At 40.9% G+C, this 20,111-nt stretch overlaps 1 protein-coding gene across 3 annotated transcripts in view; it reads right to left on the bottom strand.

Annotated features, from left to right (window-relative positions):
* The window catches only part of dnmbp (dynamin binding protein), a 51,647-nt gene that overhangs the window by 15,120 nt on the left and 16,416 nt on the right, over positions 1-20,111 (bottom strand). For 2 of the 3 annotated variants that reach the window (XM_028567500.1, XM_028567501.1), the window contains exon 4: positions 15,282-17,510. In XM_028567500.1, the coding sequence (XP_028423301.1) occupies positions 15,282-17,510 (2,229 nt within the window). Of the gene's footprint in view, positions 1-7,699; positions 9,502-15,281; positions 17,511-20,111 lie in introns of those variants that run through there. The other variant, XM_028567502.1, reaches the window with a different exon arrangement.

Below are 20,111 nucleotides of genomic sequence, written 5' to 3'. Positions count from 1 at the left end.
AATGTCACTGTATTTAATAATTATTGAAATGTTAATGGTTTTAATGAATCTTTTCGACCTGACACCATGTCAGTGAATTTAAACTAATGCTTGCATTTAGAGAATAAGGTGTGTATGTGTGTGTGTGTTTATGATTGCACCTTAGCACCTGTAGACTCCACTGTTTTATTAGTCATTGTCAGACAGTATGTTTGATAACTAAAATATCTCCCCCCCTCTTGCCTGTATCAGCCAGAGGAGAAAGTCCACCAGGAGAGTACAGTCTGGCTTTGCCCACTTTAATGCATGCAATTCTGTCACATTCAGAAAAACACATTTAGTGCTACAATGTCCATCTGGGATTGGTTAAAATTTTGGATAGGCACAAAACAATAGATCAAAGAATGGCATGTTAATGGTTACAAATTTAATTTTCAGTCCATTATCAATGCTTTTGTAACGTATATTAAAAGAACTGAAAATTCCCCTTTAAATCTTAGCTGTAAAAACACAAAACAAACATAAGAAATATTCTCCCTAAAATTCACTGATGCATTCTATCCAAGGCACTATATGTCTGCTGCCTTGGACACAGGCAAAAAGAGAGCAAGAGGGAGACAAGAGAAGTTGATGAGGCTTCACCCACCTGCTGCTAGCAACTTTCTTCAAACCACTTCAAAAACAAGCACACACACACACACACACACACACACACACACCCACACACACCCAGACACACATAGTGGTTCAAACAACGCCACCCATTCTACGATAGTCCATTGTCAATATGAAGTCCAGCTCCTGAGCCTTGTAGAGGACTGTGCGTCCCGCTGCAAAAACTCCATTCCAGACCAATTACCATGAGAATGGATGAGAACCCACCATCATTAAACACACAGACACACACAGACACACACAGACACACACAGACACACACACACCAGGGAGGATGACCACACTGGCAGACAATAAAACCTGGAGCTGGACTATCGCTGCTTGTTGCTTAGAATGAGATGAGAAAACAGGTATCCTGCTTCAACATGCTGCGTCCCATCCATACTACATACTAATCGTCATAGCATACTGTTTTAGCAGTTAGTATAAAAAAAAAATCAACATCCTTGTTAATTTTATACTAACAGGAAATTATATAATACGTGTGAAGATGTTTTTAGAACTGTTTTACCATAACTCACAAGTCACTTAAAGTACGTACTGCAGTATGCATACAATTATGACATACTACCTCTTCATAACATTGCGCGAAACTTGGACCCTCTTGCTCATATATGCTGCGCAAAGGATTGTGGATAAAAATAGCCCAAAAAGCATGCTGGTTTGCATACTGCAAAATCCAACCGGATGTAGTGGGACATGCTGGTATTTTTGGCATAATACATTTGACATAATATGTATTGGGACATACTAAAACGTTACTATACTAAATAGTATGGTATGGCTCTTTTTAAGTTACGCTGATGAATCTCTCTTTGCTATGGTTATCTATATATCCTAACTTTACAATGATTTCTAAACTTAATTCATCTATTAGAACTTTTGGTGGTGGAAATTCAGAGAATAGCCCCTAGTTTATCTGATCATGCTTCCTTCAGATTTTAATACTGTTTTTCTGATGGAAATAAATCATTTCTGAGTTGTTACAAAGCATTAACTCACATGTGGCTACTGTAACATTTAAAAGTGGTTATGCTGAATAGGATGGCTCAAGTGCAGTGAAGTGTAAGTCCATTTCTGTGATTAATCTGTTTCATGTTTCACAGTCTACTGACACCTCCTCTGACAGGCAGAATGTTATCAAAAATTATGATGCCTAGACTCAATATCTTCCCCACAATGTTCCTAAGTTATCTTGCACTTAATTTTTTTAAACTCTTTTATATAAATACAAAACCATCCTAGTAAACTCAAAAACATTCTATTTTAAAAGAAATACTCTTTTAAAGATGCATTACTTTGTTGCACAACTGCAACAAATCTACTTTTAAAACAATACTTATAATAATATAATAGCTGTGCAAAGTCAAAAGTTTTGGCCTGCACAGAGCGCTCTAAGGTCAGACGCAATCAGTGCTGTGTGTGTTCTGCTCCAAAGTTCACAGCAGAATGCACAGTCACCATGGCGACGCGAATAGCGGGGGCCCTACTTCTATCAAGCCAAGTTTTGTAGAGCAGGGAGTGGCTTTGCTGAAATAATAACATGTAAAACTCTACGTGAGTGTGTCTGTGTTCAGTTGGGACATGAGCATAAGTTCACACAAGCTCCCAGACTCTTGAAAATGCCAACACTTGCGACAGTGTTTACCTAACAACCTGCAAGCCATGACATGTAATTATTCTGGATGTAAAAAAAAAAAAAAAAAATCCATGACACTGTTAACTGGCATAAGAAAACAGGTGGAGCAAATACTAAAAAGACTTTTAAAGGGCCTCAAATTGTGGCAAAAATTAAAGCACTGCTTTAATTTGAACTCAAACATTTTGAGCATATGTTTGAATCCCCACAATTTTATTTGGCTATATCCCCACAATTTTATTTGGCTATATCCCCATCCTTTTGTCCAGATTTGTACCACCAGCTGTTGCACCATGCAGGAGGTCACTTAAAAAATGAAATATAGGGGAGTTTATTCAGTGACACACCATCCTGTTTATCTTGTTTTAGGGTCAAAAGGTCACATTCCTGCTCCTGGCAGAATCTCACAGCAACCTTTATGTGCCATTGTTGGAAATTCCTTGTGATTACAGCCCTCCATGAAGTCTTTATAAAAGCAGGTTGTGTGCTGATACATGTAGCATTCAGCATGCGGTTTTCTCCAGACTTAATCCTGTGATTAGTGTCCACTCCGAGAGGTACAACTCTTCTGGTTTCCAGGTGGATAAGGCTACAGTCTAATTAACAAGTTGATTAAATGCGTTGCTACAATGCTGAATGGTAAATGGGACCAAGACTGTGATCTCTGGCTTCCTTGGAATTTCTCATTTCGTCTAATTTCTATGATGAACAATGTCCAATTACTTCTAGAGACCATCAGTTTTGCATATGTGCAGAGGAAGCTTTAGGAAGAACCAAAGACATTAAGTGAGGGACCTTTTCAACCCTAAAGCTGTACAGTCTTCAAGTAAATGAAGAAGGAGGTCTATTGGGTCCCACAGGTGCTTTATTGATGCACAGTGGTACAACAACATAGTAAAAAAATCCTGGATCTTGGATCCTAATGCAAAGTAAAAACGGTAAATTAAATGACATTTTCTTTGTTTTTATACGGCCATTTTGCATTCAGTCTGATGACTATTTCCTGAGAGACTTTTGCCTTTACTGCCTGTGTGGGAAAATACTTTTTTCTTCAGTACAACCTGAGTGTGAGAACTGCCTTGAGACTTTGTGATGACTAAACATGCAGCATTATAACTGTTGCTAATTGTAAGACAAGTAAAGACAAAGATCTGCCTGAGGGCTTTATGAGTTTTTCCACAAGCAAACAAGATTATTAAGATAAACGGTTCTGGGCATTGCACTCTACAAAAGGGCTGGGTGACAAAATGCTTTCTTTATATTCCTGAAAGTACAATCCCACATTTAATGTATTATCGCTACAGACAAGAAAGTAAGCTTCTTAATTTAAACACCATCTAACAAGAGCATATATTCAATAAACTGGACCAGACTGACTATTGCTCTTAAAATAAAAGTATATGTTCTAACTATCCTAATAACAATTGAAAACCAAAACATATACATACACTGATACTGGAAATGTAAATCTTTGACTTTTGTCAACTGCATTGACATTGCTGCAAGTGCCTCTGTTCATACAGCTAGTGTTTGAGAAGTTTGTTTGACAAATACTGACAAAAGTGCTGAGGGTAGAGGTGAGTATTTGGAGAACAAAACTGAGGGAAACTAGCAGAATGACTATATATCTATGAGTTAATGGAGCCTAATTACAGCGAGTGTACAGATGAGAGCGACTGTCCTGCATACACTGATGTGTGTAGCAAAAAGCAATTAGTACATACGTAGTAGTGACGACCTGGAATTTTTAGGTAATGACTTTGGTTATGAACATGACTATTTTGCACGCACATGAGGGACAACCACATAAACTGGCAGTATGAACGAGGCCTTATCTAGAGAAAACTATATCAAATGTCTTTTTCCACACTTCTACCTGAAAAAAGTACAGCTATCATCAGTTTTGTTACTTATGCAGGTACCAGTAGCATCCTCTAACCCAGAACATAGACGTGAAGAATTTTTAACACAGATGTGCTGCAGTTACTATGTATGTGTGTCTGTACCAATAACTTTTAATATGGAGGGTACATGACTATATATATATATATATATATATATATATATATATATATGGGCTGTCAATCGATTAAAAAAAATTAACTAATTAATTGCACAATTTGCTGTAATTAATCGCGATTAATCGCTTTTTTAAATTGAGACTGAAGCTTATAATAATGGATATTTAAATGCTAAATCATTTAACTTTGCAAATATGAAGAAAAAACCAAACAAGGAAAGGTTCTGCTAAGTTCAGAATGTTTAATATCTTTCAGAACAACAGCAGCAACATGGCGAGTGGAATGAGGTGACTAGTCTCTCAAAATCTGACGAAAATCTTCTAAACTGACCTTTGTTGAGCTGAAATGAAGACAGATTCAGCAACTGCACGGCCTATTTCTCGCTTAAAATGTTTTCAGAAACATGTTTCAGTGAACTATTTTAGTACAATATGAGATCGTATTCTGAACGGCCGCCATGACAGTCTGGCTCTCAATATCCGGAGAAAACAAACCCATGTGACGCGTTCGTCCAATCAGCTGCCGGTTTTCATTACTTGGGCAACAATACAGAGTAGCGCCGCCTGCTGTTATGGAGACTTATTACGTTTCTCAGCCGCCACATGAAGTAAACAAACAGCTGCGTTAATTTCGTTAATTTTTTTTAACGAGTTAAATATTAAGAAATTAATGCAAAAATGAACGCGTTAATTTTGTCAGCCTAATATATATATATATATATATATATATATATATATATATATATATATATATATATATATATATATATATATATATATATATATATATATATGAGGGTATATCACTCATATTAAGCATCTAAACTTCTTTCATTATGATAAGACAAGGATTATTGTGAAACCCAACATTGACCAAAGATATGTTAATGTCAATGAAATGCACTGGAGATTTAACAATCTTCAACTATTAATTCTAGATGACACTTGCATGATTATCAGAAATGATTTAAAAAGAAAAGCCAGGATAAAGATGAGCCAAAAATAAAAGTATACACAGCATGTGAGTGTGACCACCATTGACTCATGCAGACTTTTGGACTAATGAGCTCAATAATTTTTTGCCAACTGACTTTTTTGCTTGCCAGCAGTGAGATAAGACATCTTAAGAGCAATGTTGTCAGACGATTTGAGATCTTGTACAAAGCTTCAACTCCTAACTCCCCCACCCGACCCCAGTATCGCTGCCCACCAATGGCAGCGACTGCTCAAGGATTACAGAGCATACGCTGCCAAATCATAGCTGGATGACGACACATTACTCACACCCAGACACTCAAACACTGTCCACAAAGCAGAAGGCTTTTTTTTTTTTTTTTTTTTTTTTAAGTTCAAGAGTGCAACCATAAACATAAATCTGGCTGAATACTTACAACTACACACATTTCATAGTTTGAAACAACTGCAACTTTCCTGCAAAAAACATATTTTGCTTATTATGCTGCCCTCGTTGGATTTACCTACAATATGTAAGCCTCTAACAGCATCACATGCGCGCGCACACACACACATATAAAGTTCATAACACAAATTATAATAGTTACATTATAATGTAACAATAGCTACGACACCATGAACTATTACAACTACTACTTCTAGTCATTATCTTTATTGTGACTATTATTGCCACTGTTCATCACACCCCCAACCAGCACCGTCAGACACCGCCTATCAAGAGCCTGGGTCTGTCCCCGGTTTCTTCCTAAAAAGGGAGTTTTTCCTTGCCACTGTCGCACTTTCACAATTCATGCATGCTCTTGGGGGAATCACTGGAATTGTTGGGTCCTTGTAAATTATAGAGTGTGGCCTAGATCTACTCTATCTGTAAAGTGTCCTGAGATAATTCCTGTTATGATTTGACACTATAAATAAAATTGAATTGAATATGAAACATTGATTAGTGGCTGCGCTTTACTAGGCTCTATAGATTTTTCAGACCCAGAGAGATGTCTTATATCTAATACTAGATTACTGAGAACAAAGGCCCTTATACATGCTCAAAAAGCCTTGACCATCACCTCAATATCACTGAATCACAGCGTAAGCCCAATAAGCACTGCAACAAGATGGTCTAATGTTTTTAGCCATGCTATCAAATGCTTTATTCGGACCAAACCCCTGACAGAGCTGAAACAGTTTAACAAGATTAAAGGATGACAGGACACTGCAGGAGCAAGCGTGCATGTGTGTGTGCATGTTTTAAAAAAATGGCGTCATCTCTCAAATAAGAGCACACACACACACACACACACACACACACACACACACACACACACACACACACACACACACACACACACAGACACACACACACGTCTTGCAGTGAAGGAGCCAGCAAGTGCCGGCCACTGCCTGGCACCAGACAGACCCCCACCATCCACTCACCATGCTGACGCTAGGGATTAATACTTAGACTCCCGAAATGTGTGCGTGGGTGGGGCCATGTGTACTTTGTGTGTGTGGCTATGGATGCATGTGCGGTGTGTGTGTTTCTAGGTAACTGGGGGAGGGGTCATGGGGCGCCACCTGCTTCTTCTCAGACACAATGAAGCAAGTCAGAAGAGTGCTTTCTTCGATTGCTAATGAAACATACTTTCTGATGTAGTATTAGTTAGTTATTAGTTTGCTTTTGTGTTTACAGTATACTGCACTTTTGAACCTTCTCAGGGTTAACAGCTGATTTCATCCCTCCCCATGGGCTGGGTCTTTAACCTCAATTTGACCTGAGTGCAGACCAACTGAAATGTGTACATAGCATTGATGGTAAGCATCAAATGCCAGGATAAATTATTGTGCTTAAAACATGTTCATGTTCCCAAAACTTCCTCTAAAAGTGTCAAATGTATTGATAAACTGCTTTATAGAGTGACTTTTAAGAGTACCTCTGTCCAAAATCAACAAAGACAGACCTTTCAGTCATGCAAGAACTGAACAGACTTGTTATGGGTGAAAACATCATCAGTGATGCAGAGTATGGCAGCAAACAAGAAAACTGGAGACAGGGAGGATGAAAGACAAAACCTGTTCTGCAGATTCTTACGCATACAAATTCCTGACGCTTTACTTTCCTGTGAGATAGGTGATACTGACACACACACAGACACACACACACAGACACACACACACACAGTCAGCACTTTGTAGCCCCCAGCATTGATTAGAAAGAGCACCTCTGGAGGTCACCAACTATAAGAACCGAAGACTGTCAACCTCCCCACCATGTTTGATCGACTGGGAATGACACTTGCAAACTATGTGTCCTCTTTTGTTTTTCAAGATCTGTTTAGTGAAGTGGCGTTCCTGAGCATAACATAAGTGGGCCTACCTGATACTGTGCAAATACAGCAGTGTAATATCCTTGTGTTTACCTCGGTTTTGTCTCCTGGTAGTGGCGAACTGGGACTTTCGCAGGGAGCTTGGAGCGGTCTTCCTGTAGAAGCTGTTACGATCTAGGGAGCCCACATAAACAGGCTTGCGACCCCGTTTTGAACCAACGTTACCAGCGCTCGACTCATATCCCTTTTCCTGATCGTCACTGTGCCGGTACATAACGGGATCCTCAAAAGAGCGCATTTCTCTGAGCGCCAACTTCTGGTTCTGCTGCTCAACCCATTCCTCACAGTGTGTCTTGCAATCTTTTTTAGGGTATTCCTCATGTTGTGAATCAACGGATATTGAGCGTAAATCCCAATATCTGTCTCTGAGTTTGTAGTGGGAACGATCCCCTTCTCTGGATTTGTAGTCTTCATTTTCATGGTCGTATTGGTCCACAGTCCTGCGCTCATAGTGGCCCCTTGGTTTGTAGTGGTCTCTCCTTCTGTGGTCGTAGTGCTCATATCTCCAGTCATCACCTGGATCATTGTACCGGTCATATTGTGCCCTCTCCTTATAACCACAGTGCTTGTCCAGTTCAGAGTCATACTGGCCCCTTCCTTTACTGGTGTAAGTTTCCTCACACCTTCGATTATACTCATCCCTGCCTTTGTAGTTATTTTCTCTGCGGTCATATCGATCCTCTGCTTGCCTGTCATAGTAAGGATCCTTACGTTTTTGTTCATCATAGTAGCGGTCTTCTCTACGCTGGTAGTATTCCTTTTCTCTATAGCGACCACTCTCTTTAGAGTCATGATAATCCATATCATTGTCACAGTAAGGATCACTGTCCCTGTAATTGTCTCTGCGATCATAGGTGTCTTTACGATCATGGTAGTCTTCATACTCACTGGTGTAACTATCATGTTCTCTGAGATCATGTTTACGGTGTTTCCTGCTGTCAGAATATTGCTGCTCTCTGTCATCACAGCGCTCATTGTATTTCCTGTCGTAATGATCCCTGAAACCGTGTTTGTCCTTAGGCCCTTCTTGAGTTCTGAAGTCCTTATTGTCTTTTTCTTGTGGCACTCTGCTGTAGTCCTCGTGGCTGTAACCCTCAGGGCCCTGGTAAAAACAATGTTTGCCTTTCCATTCAGATATCCTCACATTTAGGTGACCATCCTCTGAACCAGGGTGGAAGTAAACGTCCTGGCCTTGAGGCCTCTTTTCTTGGAAAGCCGCCTTGTGCCGGTCATCATACTCCCGACTTGGCTGCTGGCAGACATTGCCCTGTCTAATCTGGGCTTGGTTCTCCCATTGTGCGGTCCGTGGAGCTGCCACATGCGCTGGAGGCGGCACCAGCCCACCTAGAGGCACCATCATGCCACCATGTACTGGCATAGGGGAGCCTGGAGCTGGGTCACAAGGACTTGTTACCATGACTAGTCCCTGTGGCTGTCCAGGAGGAACTATTCCATACGCAGGATATCCAACCTGTTGCTGCTGAAGCTGCAGTTGGTGTAGTTGTTGTAGCTGTTGCATATGGACCATCCTCTCCCTCTCTCTGGCCCAGCCAGCATCCCCCAGCTCCTCCACACTCTTTCCTCTCCTTACCGGGACACCAGCTGCATAGTTCCAATCCACTGGACCAAACATGGCTTGGTTGCCATAAACCACCGGGCTCTTCATGGCTCTTGCTGTTTAAATCAGCCTACCCGGTTCTGATACGGTTTCCTGCTCAACGTGGCGTATTCCCTCTTTCCAAAGTCCTGCATTCCATAACAAAGCGCTGTGGGAGACTCCACCTGTCAGGCATATTGTCTGTAACTCTCCCACTTGTTTTCTCTGTCTCTACTCCACTGCCTCAGCACGACTGCCTGGCCCAAGCACCTCCCAACCCTCAGTGTAACTAAATCGTATCCACCCCGCAACTATCTCAGCGAATCGTGGAAGGAGAGGGGGGTAGGGTTATTGAAGGAGGGGCCTCCTTGGGTTAATGATTCAGTAGGGTCACATGAGTGGAGGATTAGCCCGACAACCCCTCCCATTGTTTCAATTGGCTAGTACCTCTGTTTGCAGGAAAACAATCTGCTGGTAGATTTTCTTCGATGGAAGATAGAGACTAACTTCAGAGTTTGCCTTTAAAGGGCTTTTTTTCCCCACTGCCATTAACAATTCTCCATCCTTCCTTGTATCCTGTTTTCTTTGTTTTTGCCATTTCCTGCTGGTTTCACTGATATGTTCACCAGGTCATTAATGCAGCCTATGGGGAAAAAAACAACTCATTCCTGTCTGTGTTTAGAACCAGCTCTAACTTCTTTATTCTAACTTTCAACACTGGTCCAAAGGCCAGGATATTTGAGGGTAAACTGAAACAGAGCGAGAAACTGACCTCAGTCTGTCAGTTTGACTTTGCCTCACATTTCAGGGAGGAGCAAACATTTACTCACGAAGATGTCCATGTGACTTTGTTTGAAAAGAATGATTGAAATATGAGTGTGAAGTAAAACAAATAGCGAAAGGGAAGGATTATAATTTAGATGAGCATGGGGAGGGAAAGTTTTTTTTGAGTACACAGCCTGATTAGGCCAAGGCAGCTACTGATATAGTAGCTGCTAGTGTGTACAATGAGCTATTGTTGAGGACTGTCCTCACTCTCAGAAGAGACACAATCTTTAGTGTGAGAAAAAAAAACTCTTTAGGCCTATTCATAAAGCTGGAGTATAATATATCCCTCCCCCTCCTTAACTCTCCATGAAAGAGGCAGGCACTAAAGGAACAGGTTTAAAGGACTTGCATACACTCAAGTGCATGTGATATACAATAACATACATGTGGGATAGTTTTTTTCTTTCGGTTTACCATCAATTCAAACAATCTAAAATGTAATTAGAAGTTTTAACTTGTTTGTTCTCTGAAAAGCAATGTTTTGTTTTTCCAGGATTTATACTTTGAGAAAAATTCAGTTCCTGGTTGGATTATCTGGTGTCAAGTTAGCCTAGCCTCAACAAACCTCACAAACCAGGAAATAAAATATGGACAATAAAAACAGACAACCAGGCAATCAGAAATAGGCAATAAAACTAGAGCTGTAACCTATAAAAAATGCTTTGCCAACATCAAATTTACCGATACGAGGAAAAGCCAAAACTACAAATTTGACTTAAGCAAAGGCACAAAAGGCCTTGGGAATTCTATGTATACACTACAAAATACCCTCTTACTGAATGATTTTATCTTGCACCATTATGGTTTCTTGTTTACTACAAAACAATTGAAAAACCTGCAAGTATTCTTGCTTGCTTTCAGTGAAATTTGTAAAGACAAAGCAGATGAACACATTTGCAGTAAGGCTGAGCACATAAATCTTGCTTAAACATTGTTCTCTTCTGACTGTTTAATTATCAGTGTTCAACATCTCAGCTTTCAGTAGCAGAACACGACCGAAACTGTGCGTTTGTTTATGTGTGTTAACTTCAGGAATGTTAAATACGCCATTCCTCTCTGTGGCTGTGTTATGTACGGCTGACTGAGGGAAACCTGAAGCCGCAACAGATCCTCACAACAGTGTTAAATAGATCAGGCTGTGCTGTCATGGAGGCTGATAGAGGCATTCTAATAGTCGGTTTAAAGAATTAAAAGGAGGCTGAAGGTCAAAGAGCTTAAACAAGAAGAGAGGAAACCCAAAGAGATGGTGGAGACGGAAAAATCTGCACTAGTGTGAAAAAAAGAGAGAATACTAGTAAGCACAAACCGATTTACAGAGACTTCCTCATATGATTAAGTAATTAATCAGTCATGATTTGATGCACTTACATGATTACTTGGGAACTACTGTAATGCATATACACCATCGAATTTCATTCGAATGGAATTTCATATGGCTGTCTAAATTAATAATTCAATTACAACACAAATATAACAAAATACAAATGTAACAAAATCAGTTAATTAAGTTTTATACACATGTGAGGAGTTTGGACAGATGTAATGTAAAACAGTACAGCTCAGTAGAACATCAATTTGATTGTTCGGTTTGTGATTTTGCATACATTTGCTATGTTTAAATTTATACTGATTTTAGAAAAGTATTGTTATTCTCATTGGGATATTGATTTTAGCCATATTGCCGAGTCATACAGCCCTATACACACAACAGCCTAACATATAAATAATCAGACAGGGTATGGAACTTATATCACCCCTCTCAACCTTCAACACTCAGTTGCTCTCTAATAAGATAAGATAAATTACCTTTACAATACGAGACGTGGTTGTGTCAGTAGGCACATGAAATTACGTCAACCTTCCATTTAGAGCCCAGTTTCTATTACTTTTCAGTCCATGTTTGTGTTGGCCTACTATTTTCTTTTTGTCCCTTTGTACTTGTGTAAACTGTCCTTGGGTTTCATGAAAAACACCATATAAATCTAAGTTATTATTATTAATGTTCTCTCTCAAATGTAAGGAAAACTACTTAAAAAAACGTAAAATGAAAAGATATGATTGATTCTTTCTGTTTTGAGCTTTAGTATCACGCCTCCTTCAGCTTCTATGAGGACTTTGAACTGGCCTCTCCAAAGTGAGGTGCAGGCAGTTACTCCCTGTCTTGTAACAATAAGCTGCCATTGTCTTTTAAGCATCCCACTCAGGAACACACCCTGCAAAAACGTGTGTGTGTGTGTGTGTGTGTGTGTGTGTGTGTGTGTGTGTGTGTGTTTGTGTGTGTTGTAACATGGCAACATGGCAGTAGGACGACAAACACATTTTTTTGCAACAAACATCCTGAGACTATCCTTGATGTGTACACACCTTCCTGTGAGCCAAGCATTTAAGGGGAAATATAATCTCCTATTAACAAATCCTACTAAAAGCTTTTGTGTCTGAGTAATGTGTTGATAATTACCATATCAAATATTCTGCAATGGTAGTGCTCTTGGCTGTTTTTCCCTTGCAAGTGCTGAATCTCAGCTCTTACAAATCAATTTACTAGCTTAGTCCTTTTCCACATCAGTGTTGTAAATTTCTAAGGAAAAACAAAGATTTAATATTTGACTTTATTAGTGTATAAAGAGAGTGTTAGAATTCCTGTAGTGTGATAAGTGAATAGAAACAATATGGTTGGAAGACACAGGGCACCTTTAGCCAGGTCGAGTTCCTACCCTTAGGCTAAAACATTCATTGACAGACATAAAGATCATCTATCAAAAAGCATTGGAGAATGATTGATCAGGATATCAGTCATTTGAATGCATCATGAATAGAAACAAACAAACAGGCATTTACTGATTATTAGTGTACTGGTACAAGGACAAACGAGATTAAAAGGAAAAGTATTTAATTAGAATAGACTGGAAAACATCCGGTAGTAATCAGATTACTTTAGCAAGATGAGTTTAGAGTAGGTGAACAATAGCCTAGACTGTGACTGATTCTGACAATCAGTTTTCGATTGCCAAGCATTGAGAAACATTCTATTAGCATTAATTCAATACTAATTAAATATAACTGAAACTTGATTACAGTGTAAAATGAGACACGTTAAAATTACAAAGAAATCTGGCTGATGGCAGTGATTAGACTGAAAGCTTGTAAAGGAATGGTGTGTGTGTGTGTGTGTGTGTGTGTGTGTGTGTGTGTGTGTGTGTGTGTGTAATAGGGAGCTCTGCTGAAAAGCAACATCATATCGTATTTTGTTAATCCAGCAAATCAAATACTTAACAATCAAGTTAATTCATTACATTGATTAAAAAATATGTTTGTATGAATCCAATGTTGCCAGGAAAAAGAAGTCATGCTCAATGATTTGCAACATTCCCAACATTGGACGAATGTACCGAGAGGAGGTGAAGCCAAAGGCTTTGCTTTGATAATCAGTGCAAAGCTAGATAATGCAGTGACATTGGTAGTGAAGTTACCATGGTACAAAAAGTATCACTGATGATAAATGTATATGATCTGACAGTAAAAGTTCAGGGAATTTTTCCATTAAGAATAAACTACAACACGTCATGTCCCACACAGTCAAACATATTCATATTTCTTCCCTGCTTCCTTCGTAAGAAGTTGAAACCATACAGGTAAAGTACATTTGAAATTGTCTTAACAACCACTCTCAGTGCCCCTGAGCAAGGCAAACCCCCAACTGCTGTGCTGACTCAATGACCAGTGAGTAAAGAGCTGCTGCTGTAGCAAGCACTTGTGCAGCTGTGGCTATGTGCTAAGTGATGTTGAAAAACTGCAACAATGCTCGGTCCACACAACACTGACTGATGAACACCATCTCGAGTTCAAGCCTACCTGCAGCTCTGTTGGACCTGGCGTCCCGAGCATGTCCAAACAGTGTGGTAAGGTGTGCCACAGGCCATGTCACAGCTCGCCACAACCACACTTTAGGTTGTGCTCTAGAGTGGGCCATGGTCTCCACTACTGCAAAAATCCCAAAAACTACAGCCAATGTGTTCACTCTCCTCCCTCCTTTTGAAGAAGAACAGATGATGGAGGGAAAGGATGAAAAGTGCAGTTGCAGATTGAGGAAACTGGTGAAGGTGAAAGAGGTAGGACATTTGGATAGAGACAGAGGGACTAAAAGAAAGAAAGAGAGAGAGAGAAGAGAGAGAGAGAGAGAGAGAGAGAGAGAGAGAGAGAGCGAGAGAGAGCGAGAGAGAGCGAGAGCGAGAGAGTGAGTGGAAAAAGAGACAGAGGCCCACGTGCATTGCTTACCCTTTCACTATGTGCAGGAATGCATCTCGTACCTATGTGAAAAGATTTTAGGCTACCAGAGACAGAACTGTGCACCCAGACAGTATGAGATGGTAAAAACAAATCTGAGCCAATTAGCTTTGGCTCTACAACTATTGTTGTATAAGCAGTTAACTATGAATACTTAGAAACTAAATTAAACTCAAACACCTGACAAAGCTTATCTCAAATTCACAAATTCATTTCCTATTACTCCACCTAAACTCTGCAGCAACATGCAGATTCTGCCACATTCACTATACTTTTCTAAATTAGCATTGTAGTGAGACAAGACAATTTCCTCAATGTGCACACACACACACAGTTATGATAACCCTTCATTTAAATACACAATCTTCCTTCCGCTGATCATTGTGCACAGTAAATAGGGATGTCTTGTTTACATAGGTTACAATGGAATTCAAATAGAGTGTGTGTGTGTGTGTGTGTGTAACAAGTCACAAAGGAAATCTGGTAAGCACTGATGGCTCATTTTTAGATTCCTGCTATATTACATTTTGTCTTCAGTGACTGGGTATTACTAACCTGCAGGCAACAGGGCCTCAGAAGTAAACTATGACATCAAGTAAAAGACATTCTATTTTATTTGTGTTCTCTTTTGCATTGTTTCCAACTAATCCTTTCGGCTATAGTAGCTTACTGACTTCCAACGCAAAAACATCCACATTAGTGCGCAAAAATGTCCACCACAATTGCTCAGAATCAAAAGAGATGTCTTCAAATGTCTTGTTTTGTCGGGCAAACAGTTAAACGGTTTACTTTTTCACTCTGAAACTCCCAATCTTAGAGCACCCAGGTGGTCTAGGCCATAAACCATAAATTACAACATCCCCAGCACAAAAATATTTCTCCCACTCCACTGCCCGACAGTCTTACCTTGTAGCTGCTGCTGCTCCAAGGCCAGTGTCTCCAGCGTGTAATTGCAGAACTCCAAATTCTCCATGGCTTGCATGCGGGCTGTCTCATCCTCCTCCTCCTCCAACATGGTCCTGAGTTCCTCCGCTGTGTGTGCATATGCCTCCATGTCATGCTCCACCTCTTGTAGCCGTAGCAGCAGCTGGTACCTTTCCTCCTCTTCCTTCTCTCTCTGACTCTCTAACTCAATCTCTCTCTCCAGCTCTTTCTCGGCTTCCAGCTGGCACTGGATTTCATGTTCCTGGGCGGCTGCAAGGTCACCGAATTCAGCCTGCGCTTCTGTCATTTGGTCGAGGAGGTTTATAGCCGATTCGTCTGGGGTGTAGAAGATGGTTGGCGGAGCTGTATTTTGTCTCGGGCAACGCGGAGGGGGACGTGGAGCAGGGCGGGCTGGTTTGTATGCAGGTGGGGCTGGGGGACGAAGGACTCTAGGACGAGGAGGGGGAGGGCGAAGGGTCCTGCGTCTCTCTAGTGAGGAAGAGGCAGAGTTCGACCGCAAAAGGTGGGACACTGGTGAATGCGAGGTGCCTCGCATGATATCGCTTTCATCGCCGTAGTCCATAATAGAAAAGTGGCGCGAGATATGGGATTGCTGGTTCAGGTCAGCTACCGAAAGCATGTCCCTGGGAGCACCAGAGCTCATGTTAGTATCACTATATGAAGAAGTCAAACTTTTCTCAAATTCAAAAAGCTGCTCGGATAGCTTGGCCTCCAGGTCACCGGCTGAGGTTACCAGGGCATCTAAGGTGATGGATGTCGGCATTATACCGTTGGAGCCACGCACCGTCTGCTGGGACCGTTGCCGTGTCTCAGTGCTGCCCATCATCATATCGGCATCACTGACACTAGCATGGCGAGTTAGCTTATTCTGCCTATGACCCTCAGCAAGGTTAAATAATGCCTGGCCAAGACTGCGACTTTTGTTACTGGTGGTGGCACCATCCTTTGGTGGCTTCTGTTGGTATCTACCGTTTTTAGACAAACCAGACTGAGAGCTAGGGAGGGTTAGGCTATGAGTTAGTTTGGATTGTAAGGATCGAGTGTTACCATTAGTATAGCTAGACCGATTTGCGCCAGAAGATGGTCTATGATGCCTATGGCTACGTGCAGACAGGCTAGGCTGTGATGGGAGTCTGGGCCTGGCTGGAGGAGTGGATTTGGGTCTCTCAGGCCCTCTCTGTGCTGGGGTGACAGGTCGACGTGGCTGAGAGTCAGGCCTGCTACCTCCACCGCTCTGTTCTCTGTTGTTAGTTTGAGCTCCAGTTTGGTTTTCACTTTGCCACTTCTGCTCTTCAGTCCTCTCAAAGTAGTCCAGGTCCCACACTGTATGATCCTCATATGCTCTCCATTCAGGATCATTCCCTGACCCATTGGGACATAAATGACCTGAGCTGTATTCAGAAGTACAGCTGTTCTCCTTGTCTTCTGGTTCAACAACATCGGTTTCCTCTGTTTTCTGCCCACCGTTCTCCATTTTGACAAAACGATGAGGAAAAATACCATGTTGCCCTCGCAGCTTCCCTTCCAGCCAACCATCTTCCAAAGTGCTTATAAGACGTATGCGATCCCCCATATCAAAGTCCAACTCGCCTGGTTCCATGGCCCGAAAGTCATACAGTGCCAAAACATAGACACCGTCCTCGTCCTCGTCCTCTTTTTCTAATGCAGATTCCTTCTGCTCCTCTTCCTCTCTCATAAACACCTCTCCTTCTTTCACACCTTCCTCTTCAGTCCTCTCTCCTACATCGTAAGGGTCCTCGTAGCAAAACTGTTCGGATTCATCGTCCAAATACTGGTAGTCCGCGGGCTCCTGAGGAGATCGGAGGGATCCCTGGAGCTCCACAAACCCCTCTGGAAAGATGCCCCTGCGGCCATCCAGCTCTCCTTGGAACCAGCCCGGTTCGGGTAGGCCAGTGATAATGATCAAGTCACCCTCGCGGAAGTCCAGCTCCTCATTGAGCTGCGCTTGGAGGCTCATGAGGGCCCGGGCCTGGCCCAGAGCGTAAGGTGGGAGCTCTAAAGCCTGAGCCTGAGCGGAGCGCTCAGACAGCAGCCTGGAGCGACCTGAGAGAGTCAGCTCCTTCACACATGATGTGGGGAAGAGACCACGGACGGCCCAGGCATTACAACCACGCTGCCAGGTTTCTCCGAGGTCCATGGACCCTCCTGCCTCTCCAACTACCACATCACCTACAAAGACATAGAATAAGGTGGATCACATTTAACATTCATTTTACTGATGTGAATCATGTCAGAGGAAACCGTTTTAAGTCAGTTATTTTTTTTTTAAGATTATTGTTTGGGGCTTTTCCCTTTATTACATAGAGACAGTGGATAGGCATAAAATGGGGAGAGATATGGTGTCTACTATGTTTTTCCACCTCCATGATGAATCTCTCTTCGTCCATGGTGTTGTAAAGTAGACATAAACGATATTGAGGGGGGGGGTGTCTTTTGGTGAATTGACTGGATAGTCTCGCTGTTTCACTTCCTGTCTGGCTGTCCGAACGGCCCGTGGCTCGCGTGAAAATAGACCTGGCGCGTATATTTAGAGTGTCGCTTCATGCATGCTTCTGGGACGCGCCGTGGCGCGGCTGGTGGAATACCAAGCATTGACTTGAATGGCTGCGATTGCTCGCGGGGGTCGCTGTGCCTCCAGAACACATCGCAGACGCGCCCGGTGGAAAAAAGGGGTAAGCCTCAGGATATAAACGCAATGACAGCAGACGCAGGCTGCCCTGATGGTTGCTCTAATCAATCTACAATATATGTATATTGTTCATATTCCTTTGATTCTCTAATTCAATCTTTTGGTCAATTAATTATACAGTATTAATTATACAGTACAAAGAACAAGCCTATAAGTGATGCTTGTGGGGCAGCTTTTTTCTTAGCACAACTAAAGATAAATACTGATTTGATTTGGGAAAAAAACTAATTTGAACTGACTTGACTTAACTTTAACGGAATTAGAAGAACTGCAGTGAAGTATTGAGTATTTTAGATATTTCTGTTCAAATATTGGTCTGCATTCAGGTACCTCTGGTCATGTCAAGACATCTCAGATTACCTTTATTATTGTATTCCTAATACCTGTACTAGGGTCAGCACTGCTGCTAATTTATGGAGAATCAGGGATTATGGGAATGTTGACTGGTCAGCCAGGAGTCAGGGGGGTCACATTCCAAAGACCTGCGGTTCCACCTCCCATTGTGTCTGGGACTGAAACTGGAACGCAGCCAATAGGACAATGGAAAATCATACTGGAAACGAACATTTAAAGATGGCCCGTAAAGACTGTTTCCTTTGTTTCCTATGATCCAGGAAATGTTATGTATCTTTGACAATACAGAAATCTACTGGAATTTTGTTGTTGAGTAAATTTGGGCATAGGTTACATCAGAATAAAATCTAAATAAAATAAGGAATATGCATATATGATAAAAGGACACTGAATGAATTGTTGATTCATTATTTGACATAGTGTGGCTATTGAAGAGCAAAGTTCCCATTGCATACTAAACACGCTTTCTATGCAAAATTTCAATTTCTTTCAATACTTCAACTACTACTATGACTACGATTACTACTAGAACTTCTAATGACATGAAGAGACAACAGTGAAAAGTTTTACCAATGTAAAGGATCTCTGCAAACATCAGTGTTGTATGCCTGAGCTTGTTGTTGAATGAAAAATCAGAAGAAGTAAAAACAATAGCGTATGTAATCATATTCTCATATGATTACATACGCTATTGCTATTGCTATACGCTATTGCTATTCAGGAATGTGAAGTCAGCTGGAGACAGTCTATGTAGGTTTTATTTGGCATCTGGGGACATCTAGTGGGGAGTTATGGAAAGTAAATGTGTATGTTGTGTTTTTATTGTGTTATGTGTCACTGTAACAATGGCAACCAGGTTTTATCATATTTTACTGTATATCTTTAACCCTGTAGAGAGGTATTCATGTTTTGCTAAAGAGAACAGAACAACTGGAATTACAGTAGAAAATCCCCACATGTCCCCAATCCCCAATTTGCAGAGAAATGTCTATCATCCCATACTGTATGAACAATACGGTGCAGCAATAAACTGCCATAACCAAGAATTCAAGTTCATTATCTCCAAGTTCTCAGGAACTGAGAAAACCAAATAAGACATAATTAATTTTAAAAACCATCTCTTTATCTAAATAAGATTATTCCATTTCTAAACAGGTGGAATCTGTCAGTGAAGAGTAGATCAACTGACTGATAAAAAATGAGAAATAAAATAACTGAATTCTGTTTTGGGGTAGAAGAATAGCATTTCCTTATAATAATCAATGCTACTTTAATGGTCTTAATCAATCATTTCAAACCTGTATCTGTAGCTGACTGTGAATATGAGACTCAATGTGTATCGTTTCATTAATCTTTACTCCTACGTCATGGCAGCTGTTCTAACTTGTCTTTTGAAATTCCCTGCACAAAGTGACATTTTCCTATTATCGAAGTTCAACCAGACATCACGCCAGAGTGACGTCATGACAAGTTTGATCCTATGCTAATTTGTTTCTAGTTCTGGGTTAGAGTTGATCATGTGGATTTAAAATGACTTCGACCATGTAAATAGCATTAACATTTTCTTAAACTAAAATTCCCTTTCAAAGAGGATGACATCAAAGAAAACCAGTGCCTCCATTTACTATGATAAATGTACAGTTATTATACAGTACAGTTATTAGTACAATACCCGATACTTCTAAAATTGAATGGCGTATGAAAAACATTGTTTGATTTTTATTTCT

Source organism: Perca flavescens, chromosome 21 (assembly GCF_004354835.1).
Source record: "Perca flavescens isolate YP-PL-M2 chromosome 21, PFLA_1.0, whole genome shotgun sequence".
NCBI classification, from domain to species: Eukaryota; Metazoa; Chordata; class Actinopteri; order Perciformes; family Percidae; genus Perca; species Perca flavescens.
The sequence above is the reverse complement of the archived record's forward strand: the minus strand, read 5'-3'. Positions and strand labels throughout refer to the sequence as shown.